The sequence below is a fragment of the Mauremys reevesii genome, linkage group 13 (assembly GCF_016161935.1).
Source record: "Mauremys reevesii isolate NIE-2019 linkage group 13, ASM1616193v1, whole genome shotgun sequence".
Lineage (NCBI taxonomy): Eukaryota > Metazoa > Chordata > Testudines > Geoemydidae > Mauremys > Mauremys reevesii.
The window spans coordinates 7791742-7809461 of record NC_052635.1 but is presented as its reverse complement, the minus strand read 5'-3'; the positions used below and the strand labels follow the sequence as shown (position 1 = coordinate 7809461).

The 17720-nt window shown below is 40.1% G+C and overlaps 2 protein-coding genes across 2 annotated transcripts in view; both read left to right on the top strand.

Moving 5' to 3' along the window:
• Positions 1-17720, top strand: part of LOC120379893 (olfactory receptor 11A1-like) — a 23217-nt gene extending 5497 nt beyond the window's left edge. The window contains exon 3 of the mRNA XM_039497408.1: positions 16696-17720. Coding sequence (XP_039353342.1) covers positions 16696-17720 — 1025 coding nt within the window. The remainder of the gene's footprint in view (positions 1-16695) is intronic.
• On the top strand, positions 5140-7529 carry LOC120380298 (olfactory receptor 11A1-like). The gene is made up of 2 exons (XM_039497880.1): positions 5140-5247; positions 6531-7529. The coding sequence occupies exons 1-2, from the start codon at positions 5140-5142 to the stop codon at positions 7515-7517; spliced, it is 1095 nt and encodes a 364-aa protein (XP_039353814.1). The 3' UTR covers positions 7518-7529.

The following is a 17720-nucleotide window of genomic DNA, read 5'->3' as shown; positions in this document are numbered from 1 at the left end:
GGCAAAAACTGGTCATGCTAGTGAAGGCAGGGGGCTGGACTCAATGACCTTTTAAGGTCCCTTCCAGTTCTAGGAGACTGATATATCTCCAATTATTATTATTTATTTATTTTAAATTAGATTCATAAAGCAACTATGTTGAAGCTGTTTTGAAACTATATTAAGGAATCTGTCACACTCATTTAATAAATAGCACTATATAAAATCATTGTAGCCCATACTAAATAGTTTTAAAACTGGCTGTTAGTACATAGGTCTGTTTGTAAGCCTGGGATAGAATTTTGGGTTTGACTTTTTGATACTCTTATACTAATATGTGTAAACAAGGGACAAAGACACTGTGATATTGCTTCTGCCTAGTCAGCTGGATTTGTTAGTACAATGGGAACAGGTAAGAGCAGCTAAGTGTAACTCGGAGCACACTTTAAGGTTGCCTCAACCCCTATCTCAAGCCAAAGTCAAGCAGCCAGTTGGGAGGGGTAAAGGGGCTTGCGGGGAAGATATAAAACGCTAAAAGACCAAAGAAATGACTGTCCTTGACCGCAACACAACCTCACTCCTTACCCCTCCCATGGGGTACAAGAGAGGTGGGATGAAGACCCCAGGCCCAAAATGACCCTAAGTTGTAAGGAGTGGGACTGTGGGTGTGCATTTCAGGTACAGTAACTCCTCACTTAAAGTTGTCCCGATTAATGCTGTTTTGTTGTTACGTTGCTGATCAATTAGAGAACATGCTCGTTTAAAGTTGTGCAATGCTCCCTTATAACGTTGTTTGGAAGTCACCTGCTTTGTCCATGGCTTGCAGAAAGAGCAGCCCGTTGGAGCTGGCTGGTGGGGGCTTGGAACCAGGGAGGACCAGCAGCCCCCCTGTCCCCTAAGTTCTCTGTGCAGCAGCCGCCCAGCAGGCTATCAATTTACCAGGCGGTTCACCTGTCCCTCCCCACACTGCCATGTGCTTCTCCTGCCCTCTGCCTTGGAGCTGCTCCCGGGAGCCTCCGGCTTGCTGTGTAAGTGGGTGTGGGAAGAGGGGTGCTGATGTCAGGGTGCCCCCCCACCCCTGCATCCCCTCCTGTACCCTATCTCCACGGAGCAGGGGGTGACACAAAAGTGGTAAGGACGGGGGGAGCTTGCTGGAAGCAGCTGCTGTCTCAACTTGGTCTGTGATGGGATGTTAGATGGGATGGGATCTGAGTTACTACAGAGAATTCTTTCCTGGGTGCTGGCTGTTGAGTCTTGCCCACATGCTCAGGGTTTAACTGATTGCTATATTTGGGGTCTGGAAGGAATTTTCCTCCAGGGCAGATTGGCAGAGGCCCTGGAAGTTTTTTGTTTTCCTCTGCAGCATGGGGCATGGGTCACTTGCTGGAGGATTCTCTGCAGCTTGAGGTCTTCAAACCACAATTTGAGGACTTCAGTAACTCAGACATAGGTTAGGGGTTTGTTATAGAAGTGGATGGGTAGGGTTCTGTGGCCTGCATTGTGCAGGAGGTCAGACTAGATGATCATAATGGTCCCTTCTGACCTTAAAGTCTATGAGTCTATGAGTCAACTTGCTGATCTACTTAAAAAAGCAATCTACTTAGAGTGGGGTCAGCATACTTAAAGGGGCAATGGGCATCTCTCTCTCTCTCACACAGGGTATGTGTCTCTGTCTCTCTCTGCCATGCTGTCTCCCCTCCCTCCATTTGAGCTGCCTTGTAAAGTGTGAGGCTACATCAACAGCAATGTGTTAACCCTTGAGGGCTCAGCTGAGTGTTAGTTCATCCACCCTCTGACTTCACCCCACAACCAAGCTTTACAATCAACATTGTTGTATACAGTATTAAATTATTTGTTTGAAACAACTCCTCCATTTATATTAATCCTTATGGGGAAATTGGATTCATTTAACATCATTTCTCTTAAAGCAGCATTTTTCAGGGTTATGGAACACATGTTTGCTTGAAACTAACCCCAATAAACATCACCTTATCTACACATCAGACTTCTGGTGTTCTGCTTTCTGTCTGCATGACAAGAACCAGCATAGAGGGTGAAGAGAGAGCCCTCTAACATTGGTGAACTGTAAAAAGTAATTGTAAATGGTGAATCATTTAATAGATGTGTGTCTAGTGGGGTCTTGCAGGTGTCTGTGCTTGGTGCTGCCAAAAAAACATGATGAGGTGGCAAATAATGATGACATGTCAGTTATTCAGGCTGATTTAGGTTCCTTGATTAATTGGGTTCATTTGAACATATGTTTCAATACAGCCCCATTCATAGATTCATAGGATCATAGAAGATTAGGGTTGGAAGAGACCTCAGGAAATCATCTAGTCCAACTCCCTGCTCAAAGCTGGACCAACTCCAACTAAATCATCCCACCCAAGGCTTTGTCAAGCCTGACCTTAAAAACCTCTAAGGATGGAGATTTCACCACCTCATTAAGTAACCCATTCCAGTGCTTCATCCCCCACCCTAGTGAAATAGGTTTCCCTAATATCCAGTCTAGACCTCCTCCACTACAACTTGAGACCATTGCTCCTTGTTCTGTCATCCTCCACCACTGAGAAAAGCTGAGCTCCATCATCTTTGGAATGCCTGTTCGGGTAGTTGAAGGCTGCTATCAAATCCCCCATCACTCTTCTCTTCTGCAGACTAAATAAGCCCAGTTCACTCAGCCTCTCCTCCTAAGTCGTGTGCCCCAGCCCCCTAATCATTTTTGTTGCCCTCCACTGGACTCTCTCCAACTTGTCCACATACTTTCTGTACTGCAGGGCCCAAAAATGGATGCAGTGCTCCAGATGTGGCCTCACCAGTGCCAAATAGAGGTTATATATCTAGGACAAAGGAAAACTGATCATACTTGCAGGCTGGGGGACTTATTCTGGAAAGCAGTGACTCTACTTAGCAAAAAAAACCCTGAAAATCCTTTCTTTTAGCTTCCCCACCCCAAAAAATTGTTTTTTGTCAAAATAAAATATATTTAGGGTTTTCCAGATGAAAATGTTAGATGTTTGGTTGAAAACTGAGAAATTTCAGCTGAAAACAAAAGGTGTATTTGGACTAAAAAATTTTGGTTTTCAGATTTTCCAGGTGAAAAGTTTTTTTGTTTTTGTTTGTTTCTTTGTTATTTGGCTAGTTATGGGGTTTTATTGTAAGCAAAAAAGGGACAAGATTTCTATGTTTTTTGTCATTCAAAATTTTGCAGGTCAATATGGCTTGATAAAATTATAAATGCTGAGTTTCATGTCATTTTAAATGTAGAGATTTTAGCTGATATTTTCAAAATTGCCTTGGTGATATGGATACTCAAATCCCATTAAATCTAATAGGAAATGGGGCCTGTTCTCCTAGGCAGCTTGGAAAACCTCAACCTTTAAGTATCAAAGGTTTGCACTGTACTTTTAGGATTGCTGCTTTAATATATGTTAGTAGACACCTGGTCCTAAATATTCCAACCACCCTTGTGACTGGCACATCCGGAACTGAACAGTGGGGGTTCAGGGCTAAATATATGAACCAGTACAGAATGAGATAAAAAGCCAAACCTTTGTAAGTGTGGGCTGTAAAAGTCATATCCTCTATGGATCAGCATGGGGATTCAGGGTTAGGGACAGGGGCTGCTAACATACACTCATGAGTGGGTCATACCAACACTTACCCATATGAGTAACTTTTCTCAGGTATATAGTCTATTGAAAGTGCTCATAAGCCTGGGTCTGTAGGCTATAAAGAATCTCTGCAGAGATAGATATAGATGATAACTTAACAGCACCTTGACATTTAAATTGAGATCCACAAAATTCACTACATGAGCTTTAAAAGTGTTTGTGATTTTGGTCAGTCTGAGTTTGCATGTTCCTATGATTCAATAAAGTCACAAATACTGAATTTCCTGGGGGGTTAAATGTACAGATTTTAGCTGGGATTTTTAGAGACCCCCACTGTATGTTCGTATCTCCCAGGAAACCTCGAAAATATGAGCCTGTAAATGACTTGATAATGCCAAAGGTTTGTAGAAGTAATGCTGTGCACACTTCATAGAGCCTGGGACAAGGAGTTGGAAACCTGCGCTCCTTTTCTAGTGCTACCACCGACTTCTAGCACTGTCACTTCCTTGCTATGTGCCTCAGTTTCCACGCCCACCTTTAAACCATTTAGATTGTGCTCTCAGCACGGCGGGGTCTATTTCTTACTAGGTGCATGCACAGGTCTTAGCACAATGGGCCTTGGTCTCAGCTGAGATCTCTTGGCATTAAACCAATAATAGCAGAAATGTAAAAACCTTACTGACATAATAATACTTTTCCTTTGATCAGTGGACACGGGTAGTATGAGAGATTCAAAGCCCTTTAAAGGATGGGATGTCCATTCCCGTTCCTACTAATGGAAATTAAGCATCTAAATCCCTTGGGCAACTCTGAAAATCTCAACCTGAATGTTGTTGTGAACAGATAATCCCCTCGCCCCACAAAACTGGGATTGGGTTGGCTGACATGTGCTACTCTCATAATTTCAAGATGTTTCATTCAATTTTGACCTTTTTTATTTTTTACTAGAAGTTAAAATAAATGTCAACGTGAAATGCAAAAATGCAAATGTGGATGCAAAAATAATTGGAAGATTTTAATTTAGAAAATGTTGAGACAAGGTGTTTGGACAAGCTCAATCATTTTGGATTCCCAACACAAGAAAAAGTGTCAAAACATTTTCTTCTGAAAGAACAGTGTCAGTGCTGATAAACTGGCATTTTACAGTGGAAAACAAGTTTTTTTTGTTTGTTTGTTTTTTTTAAAAAGAGTCCTGACCATCTCTATATCCAACTATAAATAAAATGGCTGATTTTTTCAAAAGAACAAAAGGGAGGACGGTGTTCAAATCCCACATGGAAACCTCTGCCGTTCTTATTGCTGCCATCAGCTAAAATGTCAAGGGAGGTTTCCCCTTCTCCCACAAAGAATAAATAAGGAATTAGGAGAGATGCTGACATTCAGTAGATGGATAGAAGGCAAAATTAATGCAGCTGGGTAGCAGAACTGACACATATAGTCAAGCATAGGCAGGTCTCCTTATTGAAAGATCTCACCTGAATATAGGTGCCGACTCCATGGGTGCACCTCGGGGCCCAGAGGAAGCCGGCATCCATGCATTGTAATGATGAGGAGGAGGATGGAATATAGATGGCAGAACCCATATCTTGGTGTCAATACAAAGAGTGAAGAGTTCATATCAGAGATTTTGGCTGGTAATACCTCCTCCTTAAAGGTAAACCAATTTACAGATTTATGGAATTTAAGGGCAGAAAGAACCATTATGGTCATCTAGTCTGACCTCATGCATAATACAGGCAAGATAATTTCAGGCAGTGATTCTTGAAAAGAATAACAATTTCTGGTTGAAATTAAGGCATACCTTTAAGAAACATATTCAGTCATGACTTTTATAACTTCAAGTGACAGATACTATATCATATACCTTTGTAAGTAGTTCCACAGTTTTCTATCCTCTTTAGGGAAGATAAAAGATTTGATAGATCATCCTGCTGAAACCTTTGTTTCCACCTCAACATTTGCCCCTCTAAATTGGAAAACACTATAGACTCTGATTCAGGAAGGTACTTAAACATATACATAACTTTAAGCTTGTGAGCAATCCCATGTAAGTTAATCGGACTGCGCCTGTGCTAAAAGCTACATGCAAGTTGAGTATCTTCTTGAATTGGGGTCATAATGCTTTAGACAGAAAGGAGACATACTCTGTCTTAGACGTTTCCTTCACCGGGGAGTAGCAGATGTATGTTGATGGGTTGATTTAGAGTTAATATTAGCCAGAGAAAAAGTAGAAGGCGTTTCAGAGGAATGTCTCCCTCCATTCATTGCTTATGAAACATTGGTTTGGAACTGAGTGTTTGAAGTCAGGATGAAGACAGAGTCAGAGATTAGAAAGCTGGGTAGAAAAGGAGAAAAACAATTCAGCCTGGGAATACACAGCTAATTCAGAGAGGAAAAGCCAGTATAAACATGTACTGAATCGAAGGGCAAAACCTGGAAAGCTGTAATAATGAAAGATATCTATCAATGTTCATCTGCCTCTCTATACTTCATTTCCAACAACTATTCTCTCTCTCTCTCTGCTCATTCATGCTTGAATGTGTCACTCAGTTTCTTCTGTACATCAATCTCAATCTGTCTCTGTTTGTCTGACTTTCCATTCTTTGATTCAAACAACATCTCTCGCTCTTTCGCGCTCTCTCTCTATCACATGATTATTGCTGTGGTGTCTGAGTGCGTTATCAAAGGACAAAAACGTGGACATGCATTTTCAATGTGATAGAGTTACCAATAAAGCTAGTAAAGGTTTTTGTAGAGACACGGAGCCACCATATGATTGCCACTAGGAGAGATCCGAGTGAAAACTCCACAAGAAAAAAAGAAAAAGAAAAGTTGGAACACATGTAAATCAATTTTGTGTAAGACTGATCTCCTTGCAATACTAGTTGATACTTAGTTAATACTAAGCATACTATAAAGTTTCTTTTCTTCCCCCAGGTTCACTTCCAAGCCCATGCAGAAGCTGGAAATCAAACGTCCATCACAAAATTCATCCTACTGGGATTCGGGGATCTCCCTGAACTACAGATCCTTCTCTTCCCTTTGTTCCTAGTGATCTATGTTGTGACCATGTCTGGGAACATCCTCATCGTTTTTCTAATTGTGGCTGATCAACACCTGCACACCCCCATGTACTTCTTCCTGGGGAACCTGTCCTGCTTGGAGATCTGCTACACCTCCACCATCCTGCCCAGGATGCTGGCCAGTCTCCTGACAGGGGACAGAACTATTTCTATTAGCGGCTGCATCACGCAATTTAATTTGTTCAGCTCTCTGGCAGCTGTAGAATGTGCTCTCCTAGCAGTGATGTCGTATGATCGATACTTAGCAATATGTAAACCCCTGCACTATGCAGTGCAGATGAATGGCAGTGTGTGCCTCCAGATGGCATCTTTGTCCTGGATTAGTGGCTTCCTGGCTAGCACTGTCACCACGTCTTTGTTAGCACAGTTCACTTTCTGCGGCCCGAATGAAATTGATCATTTCTTCTGTGATTTCACCCCTTTGATCAAACTCTCCTGCAGTGAAACCAGCCAGATGAAACTTGTGACCTTCATACTTTCCTCCATCTTCACCCTTCCTGCATTCCTATTAACTGTGATGTCCTACATTTCTATCATTGCCTCCATCCTGAGAATCCCTTCCACAATGGGGAGGCAAAAGGCCTTTTCCACCTGCTCCTCTCACCTCATTGTGGTGACAATTTTCTATGGGACCTTAATGATTGTCTACATGCTCCCAGATAGTGCCACAGTGGGAAACCTGAACAAAGTGTTCTCTATCTTCTACACAGTCCTGACTCCCATGGTCAACCCCCTCATCTACAGCCTGAGGAACAAGGAGGTGAACAGGGCCCTGAGGAAAGCTCTTGTGAAATGTGTGCCTTTCCCACAAAAATCAGGAAAGACAAACTCGATTTGCTAACGTTAGCATGAAATGGAGGTACATAAGAACATGAGAACGGCCATACTGGGTCAGACGCAAGGTCCATCTAACCCAGTGTCCTGTCTTATGACAGTGGCCGACGCCAGGTGCCCCAGAGGGAATGAACAGAACAGGGAATCATCAAGTGATGCACCCACTGTGTCGCCTATTCCCAGCTTTTGGCAAACAGAGGCTAGGGAAACCATCTCTGCCCACTCAGATCTAAGCATGCTGTGCCCCATCCCTTAACACCCACCCCTCTGGTAAACTCTAGTTCATATGTGTTTTTTCCTATGAAAGTAATAAATAAAATCATTTTCTGCAAAAAATATGGCACTTTTAATATTTTTTTCAAATAAAATCACATTTAAAGGATTCTTAAAATGTTTCATTTACCCAGTGTTTGGTAAATGGATAAAATTCATAGCCATTTCAATAATATGTTCAATAAAATGAAAAAAAAAAGATTGAAAAAATTCTACAAAAACTATTGAAATAAACTTGTTTTTAACCCCTTGAAATGAAAATATTCCTAATTTCTTTATTTTGTCTTAACACAACATTTTCTCTAAATGGTGCAAATTCAGCAGGGAAGAAAACCTTGTTCTCACTATGTCTTTGGGTCAGGAAATCACTCTTTTCCTTTAACAATTTACCTTGCAGGTCAGTTCTAATATAGTGAAGTATTGTCTATCTATCTTTCTATAGATTTTAAGGGCAAATGGGGCCATTACCATCATCTAGTCCTCATACTATATGGAATATAATTTCTCTCAGTACTTCCTATATTCAGTCTTGCTTTAAAGACTTCAGGTGATGGAAATCCATTACATCCCTGGATAAGTAGTTCCAATTGTTACTTAATCTCACTGTTAAATATATATTATTATTTACAGTCTGAATTTCTCTAGCCTAAGCTTCCATCCATTGGATCTTTTGACACATTGTGTGCAAGATTAGCCATTTAATCAGTGTATCTATCTGTCTGACAAAGCTGTTTTTTTTTCCCCAATATGGAAAATTATCACCAGAAAATTTTTACTTTATTTTTTAAAAGGGCAAAAAAACTACTGAGATGTGAAAATATTTCAGCCCTAAAACAAAAAAAAATATATTCTTTTGATTTTCTGATGAAAATTTAATTACCTGTGAAAAAATTAGTTTTAGCCGAAACTCCAATTTTTTATTTTTTGAAAAGATCTATCTATCTATCTATTAAATAAAATTGTACAATGCTAATTCAACAATAATATATAGATTAAAATGTGTCTGAAACTTTTATGGAAAATGGAAACATTTCAAAGTTGGGGGCAGCTTTTCATGGAAAGCTGAATTTTCATGAAAAGCTGTTTTTCACTAGAAAAACATTCTTCTAAAAAGTTTTTGATCATCTTCATTTTAGTTTAAGATTTCATGACATAATGCTCACCGGGCCACTGTAATTTTGAATGGGGTGATGTGAATTTTTTTTTTCTGTGAGAAGTTGATTTTAAATGAAAATATGATGGTTATTTCAAGTTTCTGAGGTATCTGAAATTATGCAAGAAGTCCTAGGGTGGGGAAGGGGTATGGTAGAAGTTGGGACAGAGTATAAGTGAAGAGATAAAAAGTGTCTGATTGAGCTTCTGACATTTTTGCACATCAGTGAAATAAATAAAGCAAAAACATAAATAATGCCAATTCCAAAATGTGTGCACTAGTATGTGTAGTTGTATAAAGATAAAGTTGTATAAAGATACATACGTGTGTGTGTATGTATAGATAGAAAACAGGTCCTTAAAAATATATTGAAATTAAATGTTATGTAGCTATGTTATGTGAATATTTGTATTCACGGATATGTACATTTTAGCACTGGCAATAATAATAATAATAATAATAATAATATAATAAATATTTAATATTTCCCTTCAAAAATATCCATCTTTGAAATGAAAAATAACCCCTAAAATACGGCCAAGATTTTCAAAAATATTCATTCTCTACAAAAATATCATGACTTTTTAAAATCATTTTTAAGAGAAAATACCATTTAAAGGGTTATCAAAATGTTTCATTTACATTATATTTTGTAATGACCAATTTTCAACAGTCATTTCAATATTGTTTAAAAAAAATTGAGAAAAAATTGTTTTTAAAAAAATCTAGAAAAACTATTGAAATAATCTCTTTTAAACCTTTAAAAATGTGTAAATTCTTGCAATTTTGATTTTTTTCCTAAAACAATTTTTTCTCTTATTGGTCATAAGTAGGTCTCTACCAAATTCACGATCTATTTTGGTCAATTTCATAGTTACAGGATTTTAAAAATCGTAAATTTCATTATTTCAGCTATTTAAATCTGAAATGTCACTGTGTTGTAACTGAAGGGTCCTGACCCAAAAAGGAGTTGTGGGGTAGTCACAAGGTTATTGTAGAGGGGGTTGTGGTACTGCTACCCTTACTTCTGCACTGCTGCTGACAGCGGAGCTACCTTCAGAGCTGGGCAGCTGGAGAGTGGTGGCTGCTGGCTGGGAGCCCAGCTTTGAAGGCAGAGCCACCACCAGCACAGAAGTAAGGATGGCATGGTATGGTATTGCCACCCTTACTTCTGCGCTGCTGATGGGGCACTACCTTCATATCTGGGTGCCCAGCCAAAAGCTACTGCTCTCTGGCTGCTCAGCTCTGAAAGCAGTGCAGAAGTAAGAGTGGCAGTACTTCAACCCCCCTAAAATCACCTTGCAGCCCATTGCAATTCCCTTTTGGGTCAGGGCCCCCCATTTGAGAAAAGCTGGTCTCCCCTATGAAATCTGTATAGTATAGCATAAAAGCACACAAAAGACCAGATTTCATGGGGGGATTCCAGATTTCACAATCCATGATGCATTTTTCATGGCTGTGAATTTGTTAGGACCCTACTCATAGGAAGATAAGAATGGCCAAACTGGGTCAGACCAAAGGTCCATCTTGCCCAGTATCCTGTCTTCCAACAGTGGACAATTGCCAGTTGCCCCAGAGGGAATGAACAGAACAGACAATCAAAATTATGGTCAAAATTAATTGAGGAAAAAAATGTTCAGTATGTCTTTGCATCAGGAAAACTCTCTTTTCTTCTACTGTAAATTACCTTGCATAATAATAACACAGTAAAGAATGACCTATCAATCTATCTATTGATCTATCCCTCTACACATTCATCTATCGATCTATCGACCTATCTAACTGTCTGTTTGTCATCATCATTATTTACTCCAGGCTCTCTTCCTCTCTTTAAAATAAAATAAAATAAAATATTCCCTCTCCCTTATTCCTTGTTTTTTTCATAGATACAAACCTATTTAATTTTAGACACATCAATACAACGATATTTTTCTTTCACTATAGTCTTCTGAAATGGACTTGGTATTGAGAGAACAGGGATCCAAATACACCACCATGTATCACAGACCTCAGTGTAAATCTAAGTCCCTATCAGAACTGGACAAAGACACCTTGCTAACCATCAGTGGTCGGAAAGGATAGTATACATTACATCACCACACAACAAACAGGCTGCATTACAAAAGAGGAAGTTTGAGATTCCTTCATGTTTCCTTCCTGCCAGGGGGTATAATAGGCATATAGCGTGAGTTATGGATGGTCAAAGTTTGTAAGAGGAGTGTGATGGGGTTACCTGGTTAATATTCATATTGGACTTTGAACACAGGGTATGAAGTTCTGCATATGTAAATGAAGTAGGAGCAGTCAAACATAGACATTATTTTACTAGCCATTACTACTCTTGTTGCTACTACTACATTTATTTGGCCAACTCACACTGGGAGTGGTACTAAAGGGGGCAAACGTTTCTTTAATTTCATAAAGCTTCAGGCCAGAAAGAACCATTAGCTCATCCATTCTGCCCTTCTGTTCATCACAGGTCATTACACTTCACCAACATACTAAGCCCAGTGATTTCAGTTAAACTAACGGTATTGCATCCCTCAGAAGACTAAGCTGTGGTATGCCACAGCTACAGAACAGGAACATAAGAACAGCTATGCTAGATCAGACCATTGTTCAATCTAGTCCACTATCCTGTCTTCTGACAGTGGCCAATGCCAGGTGCTTCAGAGGGAATGAACAGAATAGAGCAATTAGTGAATGATCCATCCCCTGTCATCCAGTCCCAGTTCCTGGCAGTTTAGGGACACCTAAATCATGGGGTTAAGTCCCTGACTGTTTTGGCTAACAGCCATTGATGGACCTATCCTCCATGAACTTATCTAAATCTTTTTTGAACCCAGTTATATTTTGGCCTGACAACATCTCCCAACAATGAGTTCCATGGGTTGACTGTATGTTATGTGAAAACATACTTCCTTTTGTTTGTTTTAAACCTGCTGCCTTTTAATTTCATTGGGTGACCCCTAGTTCTTGTGTTATGTGAAGGGGTAAATAGACTGAGGTGCTATGAGTGGTTGAGGTCCCTGCTGTGGCAGGGAATTGATCCGCTGTGATGTGACCATTTGATCCTAGCAGATCACGCTGAAGAGAAAGGTGAAATCCCATGAGGTCCCAGCAAATCTGACCTGGAGGAAAGGCCTTCCCAATCCCAAATGTGGTGACCAGTTAGCCCCAGGCAGGCACCTACAGCAAGCATTCAGAACACTGCTCCAACCCTGAATATGGAAAGGGTGCAGGGCACCCCTGTACACTCCTGCACTGGATACTGGCGGATGGTATGGGCCCAGGAGGAGATCAATCATAACCCCTTACCAGAGAAGCACTGCATCAGTCAGAATCACCCTCTTGGTCTAATCCAGGAGCTGAGCTCATGGTGAGGGCACAATTAAGCCACTTACTAATTATACTACTACTGCTTCTGTGACTTATTCCACCACCATCACCACAACCTGTATCCATGTTACTACTGCTTTTATTCTTCTAGCTTGCATCCCACCTAAACACAGCCAGCTCTTCAAGTCCTTCTCCATTCCAGTCTGTCTTGAAGCAGTTCCTCTGAAACTTTGCAACTATCCAGATCCTTTTGTAGGACATCCATCCATCTAGTTTTGCGTCATCATTCTGTTACCCTCCTCTTTTAAGATCAACAATCTGTTTCCCATCTGTTCTTCCAATTTTCCTTTCACAAACCCAAATTATCTAAGCCTGGATTCCCTTAGCTTTTCTATAATCGGTACCACCTTCACACTTCCTCTAATTTGTTTGTTCCAAGCATGGCCCATCCTTATAACTCCAAACTTAACTCCTTAACAATTTCATTTCTGCTTTATTCAAGATCTGCTTTGGTCTCTAGTAACTTGTGTCACTACTATTGTTAATTAAACAAGAGTTTTGACTTTGACTTTAATGGGGCCCAAATTTCTTGCCAACACTCTCCATGTAAGATGGACAATTGCTCTGCCCTGACTCCTCTTCCATGTCCCAGCCCACACCTTCTTCTTTTTCTCTTTGGCAGAGCTTTATGAGACCTCTGGAGCCTGTGGTGTGTAAGCTGGGATACATGGAAGCCTATTATTTGAACATATCCTAGCAATGAAGCTTTGATCATATAGCCTAATGCAGAAAAGCTACAGCAACATGTGGCCATAAAAACTAATACTGCCTTGTTCTGAGGATGTGACGGACTTTCTGGGCCTCTGGGTATTTCTCTAGTAGGAATAAAAAGAATCAACTAAACATGTTCAATTTGCATGAGGACCCACTAAACAGTGGCAGTGGCTTCGACAGTGTGACATTGGTGACATTGGTGTTTCGTGATGGCACCCTAGTCACAATCACTGCAAAGCAATAACCCGGAGTCCAGCATGACATCACTCACAGCTTGGTTCAAACACAAACCAACTCACCAGGTCTCCGAGCCTGAACCAGACTGATCTAAGCTGTACATTTTTTCATAGCTCGCTATATCAGGTGTAGCCAGCTGTACAAGTTTGGAAGCCCCGCTCTTTATCTGTGATAACTAAGGGCAGTTTTGGTTGCTTGGCAACATCACAGCAGAGGCTTTTTCAGTGTACCTCCCTAGTGAACACAAAAATGTATATAAATGGATGCCTTTTGTTACCTGGAGAATTATGCTGAAGCACAGGCAATTTGCTCCCAAGCAGGTAAGTTAGAGAGGAATGGGTGAGATTTAAAAAAAATAATAATAAGGTTTTGATTCTTGGGTTAATGGAAAGTATCTGCTTTCTTTTAATATATATATATATATTTATTTATTTATTTATATATATATAAAACCTGTAAACAGACTACCTTTCAGGTTTTGGGTGAAAATTTTGGAGGTTTGGTTGCAAAAATACCCCCCAAAAATGCTTTAGGAGATTTTTTTGTTTTTCAATCAACAGTTGAAATTTTCCACAAGGGAAAAATACAACACCCCCCCCCCTATACACACACCAAACCCAAAACATTTTTTCACCTGTCCAACTTGAAAGGTTTACATTTCTACTGGAATGTCTGAAAAAAATCATCCATGCTTTTAATTGCCAATGGGAAATAAGTATCTAAATCCTCTAGATGCTTAAAAATTATAGCCAACATGTTTTATCTATTTCTATATTTTTGGGGCATGTCCTTGCATATATATATCTGTGTATATATGTGAATGTAATTGTGCTGGTGCATTTGATTGATTTTTTGGTGATTATGGTCATATGCCTGTGTGCATCATTGTTTTTATGTTCACATGTATATAAACTGGTCTATTGGATAGGGGAGAAGCAATAGATGTGATATATCTTGATTTTAGTAAGCCGTTTGATGCAGTCCTTCATGACTTTTTCATAAGCAAACCAGGGAAATGTGATCTAGATTAAATTACTATAAAATGAGTAAAAAACTTGCTGAAAGGCCGTACTCAAAGAGTACATCACATCCACCGTGTCTGCAAGTCTCAGAGCCCATATCTATAGACTTGGGCTTTCAGGGATTATGGTATGGCATTAAAAATAGCCAGTTTGAAGCCCCGAAAGAGGAATGGGTTTCAGAGCCTGACCTCCAGCCCAAGCCAGAATGTCTACATAGATATTTTTAGTGTTGTAGCATGAATCCTACAAGACTAAGTCTGCAGACCCAGGTTCTGAGACTCACTGCTGCAGGTAGTTTTTTGTGTGTTTTTGGTTTGTTTTTTTATTTGCCGTATAGATTTATCCAAAGAGTAGTTAGCAATGGTTCTCTGTTAAACGGGATGGATGTATCTAGTGGGGTCCCAAGGGTTCTGTCTTGGGTCTGGTACTATCAAATATTTTCATTAATGATTTGGATAATGGAGTGGAGTGTATGCTTATAAAATCTGCAGATGACACCAAGCTGGAAGATTTTGCAAGCACTTTGGAGGACAGGCTAAGAATTCAAAATGACTTTGACAAATTGGAGATTTCATCTGAAATCAACAAGATGAAATTCAATAAAGGAAAATGTAAAGTTAGGAAGAAAAAGTGCAGTGGAGAGCAAGGAAAATGATCAAAGGTTTTAGCAAACCTGAGCTATGAGGAAAGGTTAAAAAAAATGGGCATGTTCACTTTCGAAAAAAGGAGACTGAGGGGCTAACTTATAACAGTCTTCAAATATGTTAAGGGCTGTTACAAAGAGGTTGGACATTAAAAGATATGCTTCAGAAATATGCATTGACGCTAGTTACATTTATAATACGGTTTGACAAGTTACAAAACCCTCTATACATCATGAAAACCCAACCCACCAGTTTGTAACAGCTCCATAACTTCTTGCTTTGTTCTATACTTTTCTCATCTCTGTTTTGGATACTACATTACAAACCAGGTGCTCAAGGGATGGCCACCTGAAAGGCGATTGCCCATCAACTTTGATGACACGTGGCTAGAGGCATCAGCTTGTCCTTTGTCTTTGAGAAACCAGTCTACCCGCTCTTGCTGTCCAGAGGACTCTGTTTACTACTTATATGTAAACTGAGGTATATAGTAAAGTATGTGCTGGGCTAGGCAGCCATCCAATGAAGAGTAGAGGAAACACCATTAGTAAAATGTAACAGAACAGCGCTGTGTATATTTTGAATAACATTTCTGAGAATGATCTGGACACAAAATATTCTTCACTGATGAACTCTATGAGCACTTTTTTATCATGAATATATTGAAGAATTTTTCTGTCTGTTCTCAGACAATTCAACAAAGAAAGTAATAGAAATGCCGAAAAGCTACTATTCATCAATCCTCTCTAGAAATGCCAGTGGTGGAGAATTCGCCAAGAGATCATACAAGTGGGCATTGATTTTAAAAAATGTACATTAGAGGGCCAGTGTTACCTCACATTTCATTTAACATCTGTGTTAATTATCTGAAAGAGGCATGTTAATGAAATACCCAAAGTATTTTCAAATACCTCTCTAAATGACACACAGGACAGAAGGAAATAGACAGAGCTAGAAGTTGCAACATGGACTGAAAAATCTATCTATCTGTCTATCTATCTATCTATCTATCTATCTATCTATCTATCTATCTATCTATCTATCTATCTATCTATCTATCGATCTACATCACTGTGGTATCACACTGATTAATCAATTAAGGCCCTGATCCTACAAAGATTGGCCATATGCTTAATTTTGCACACTATAATCAGTCCCATTGATTTCAATTTGTTCCATGATTGGGCTCCAAGTATGATATGGTGAAAAACTAAATAAAAAATAAATGAGTGATTGTAAAGTGATATGGTTGTTGAAAAGTACAGTGTAGAGAAATCAACCCACCCTTCCATCTGTTCTCTGTTGGGAATAATCACATTGAAATGGATATAAAACAAATTTACACTGATGGGCATAAATATAAACAGCAAACATGATGACAAGAGGAAGTTGTTTCTATATTTCTGAATGCAGAAAGTTGTGCATGGTCTCTCAGCTGAGCGGTGAAATGACTGACCAAAGGTTGGAAACAAAACCCAGGTCTTCTGAGTCCCATGCTATAATGCAGCCCACCCACAGTGCATTGGAGAGGTGCCATCCCAGCAATGGATCGTGTCACAAGATTAATATACAAGCAATATTGTTGATGCCTCCAGCAGCAGTGATAGCTGATGCTAAACACCTCAGCCCAGTTTCTTCAAGTAAGACTAGGGCTGGTAATCATCACAGGGATGTGTTTGAGCAATAATTGAATTATAATGTTGGCACTGTACTACAAAAGCAAATGTCTCTTTATTATCATTGCAGTGTTCTCTTTCTCCCTTCCCCATCCCATGGATACTCCCCGTGGCACACATGAAAGCAGAAATCAAACATCCATCATGGAATTTATCCTCCTGGGATTTGGGAATGTCCCGGAATTGCAGGTTCTCCTCTTCCTGCTGTTCCTAGTGATCTACATTATGACCATGGCCGGGAACATCCTCATTGTTGTGATAGTTGTGGCTGATCATCACCTTCACACCCCCATGTACTTCTTCCTGGGGAACCTGTCCTGCTTGGAGACCTGCTACACCTCCACCGTCCTGCCCAGGATGCTGGCCAGTCTCCTGACTGGGGACAGAACCATTTCTGTGAGTGGCTGCTTCATGCAGCTTTATTGTTTTGGTGTCTTGGCATGTTCAGAATGCTGTCTCCTGGCAGCAATGTCTTACGATCGGTATTTAGCAATATGTAAACCACTGCACTATGTGTCCATTATGAATGATAGGTTCTGCTTCCAGCTAGTGGCTTGGTCTTGGATTAGTGGATTTGTGACTGCTTCCATAATAGTATCTTGGATATCAATGTTAATGTTCTGCGGTCCCAATGAAATTGACCATTTCCTGTGTGAATTCAACATAGTGATAAAACTCTCCTGCAGTGACACCCAGAGCATGGTACTTGTGGCTTTCCTGCTGTCCTCCTTATTCACACTACCACCGTTTCTATTAACCCTGACTTCCTACATTTCTATCATCACCACCATCCTGAGAATCCCTTCCACCACTGGCAGGAAAAAGGCATTTTCCACCTGCTCCTCTCACCTCATCGTGGTGACCATTTTCTATGGGACCCTAATCATTGTTTACTTGCTTCCAGACATCAACACACTTCAAAGCATGACCAAAGTCTTCTCGGTCTTCTACACCATTCTCACACCACTGGTCAACCCCCTCATCTACAGCCTGAGAAACAAAGAGGTAAAGGAGGCCCCGATGAATGTGGTCAGGAAACTTGGGTCTTTCACAGCAGTTCAGAGAATTCAAGCTGATACCTTTAGATCAAAATGA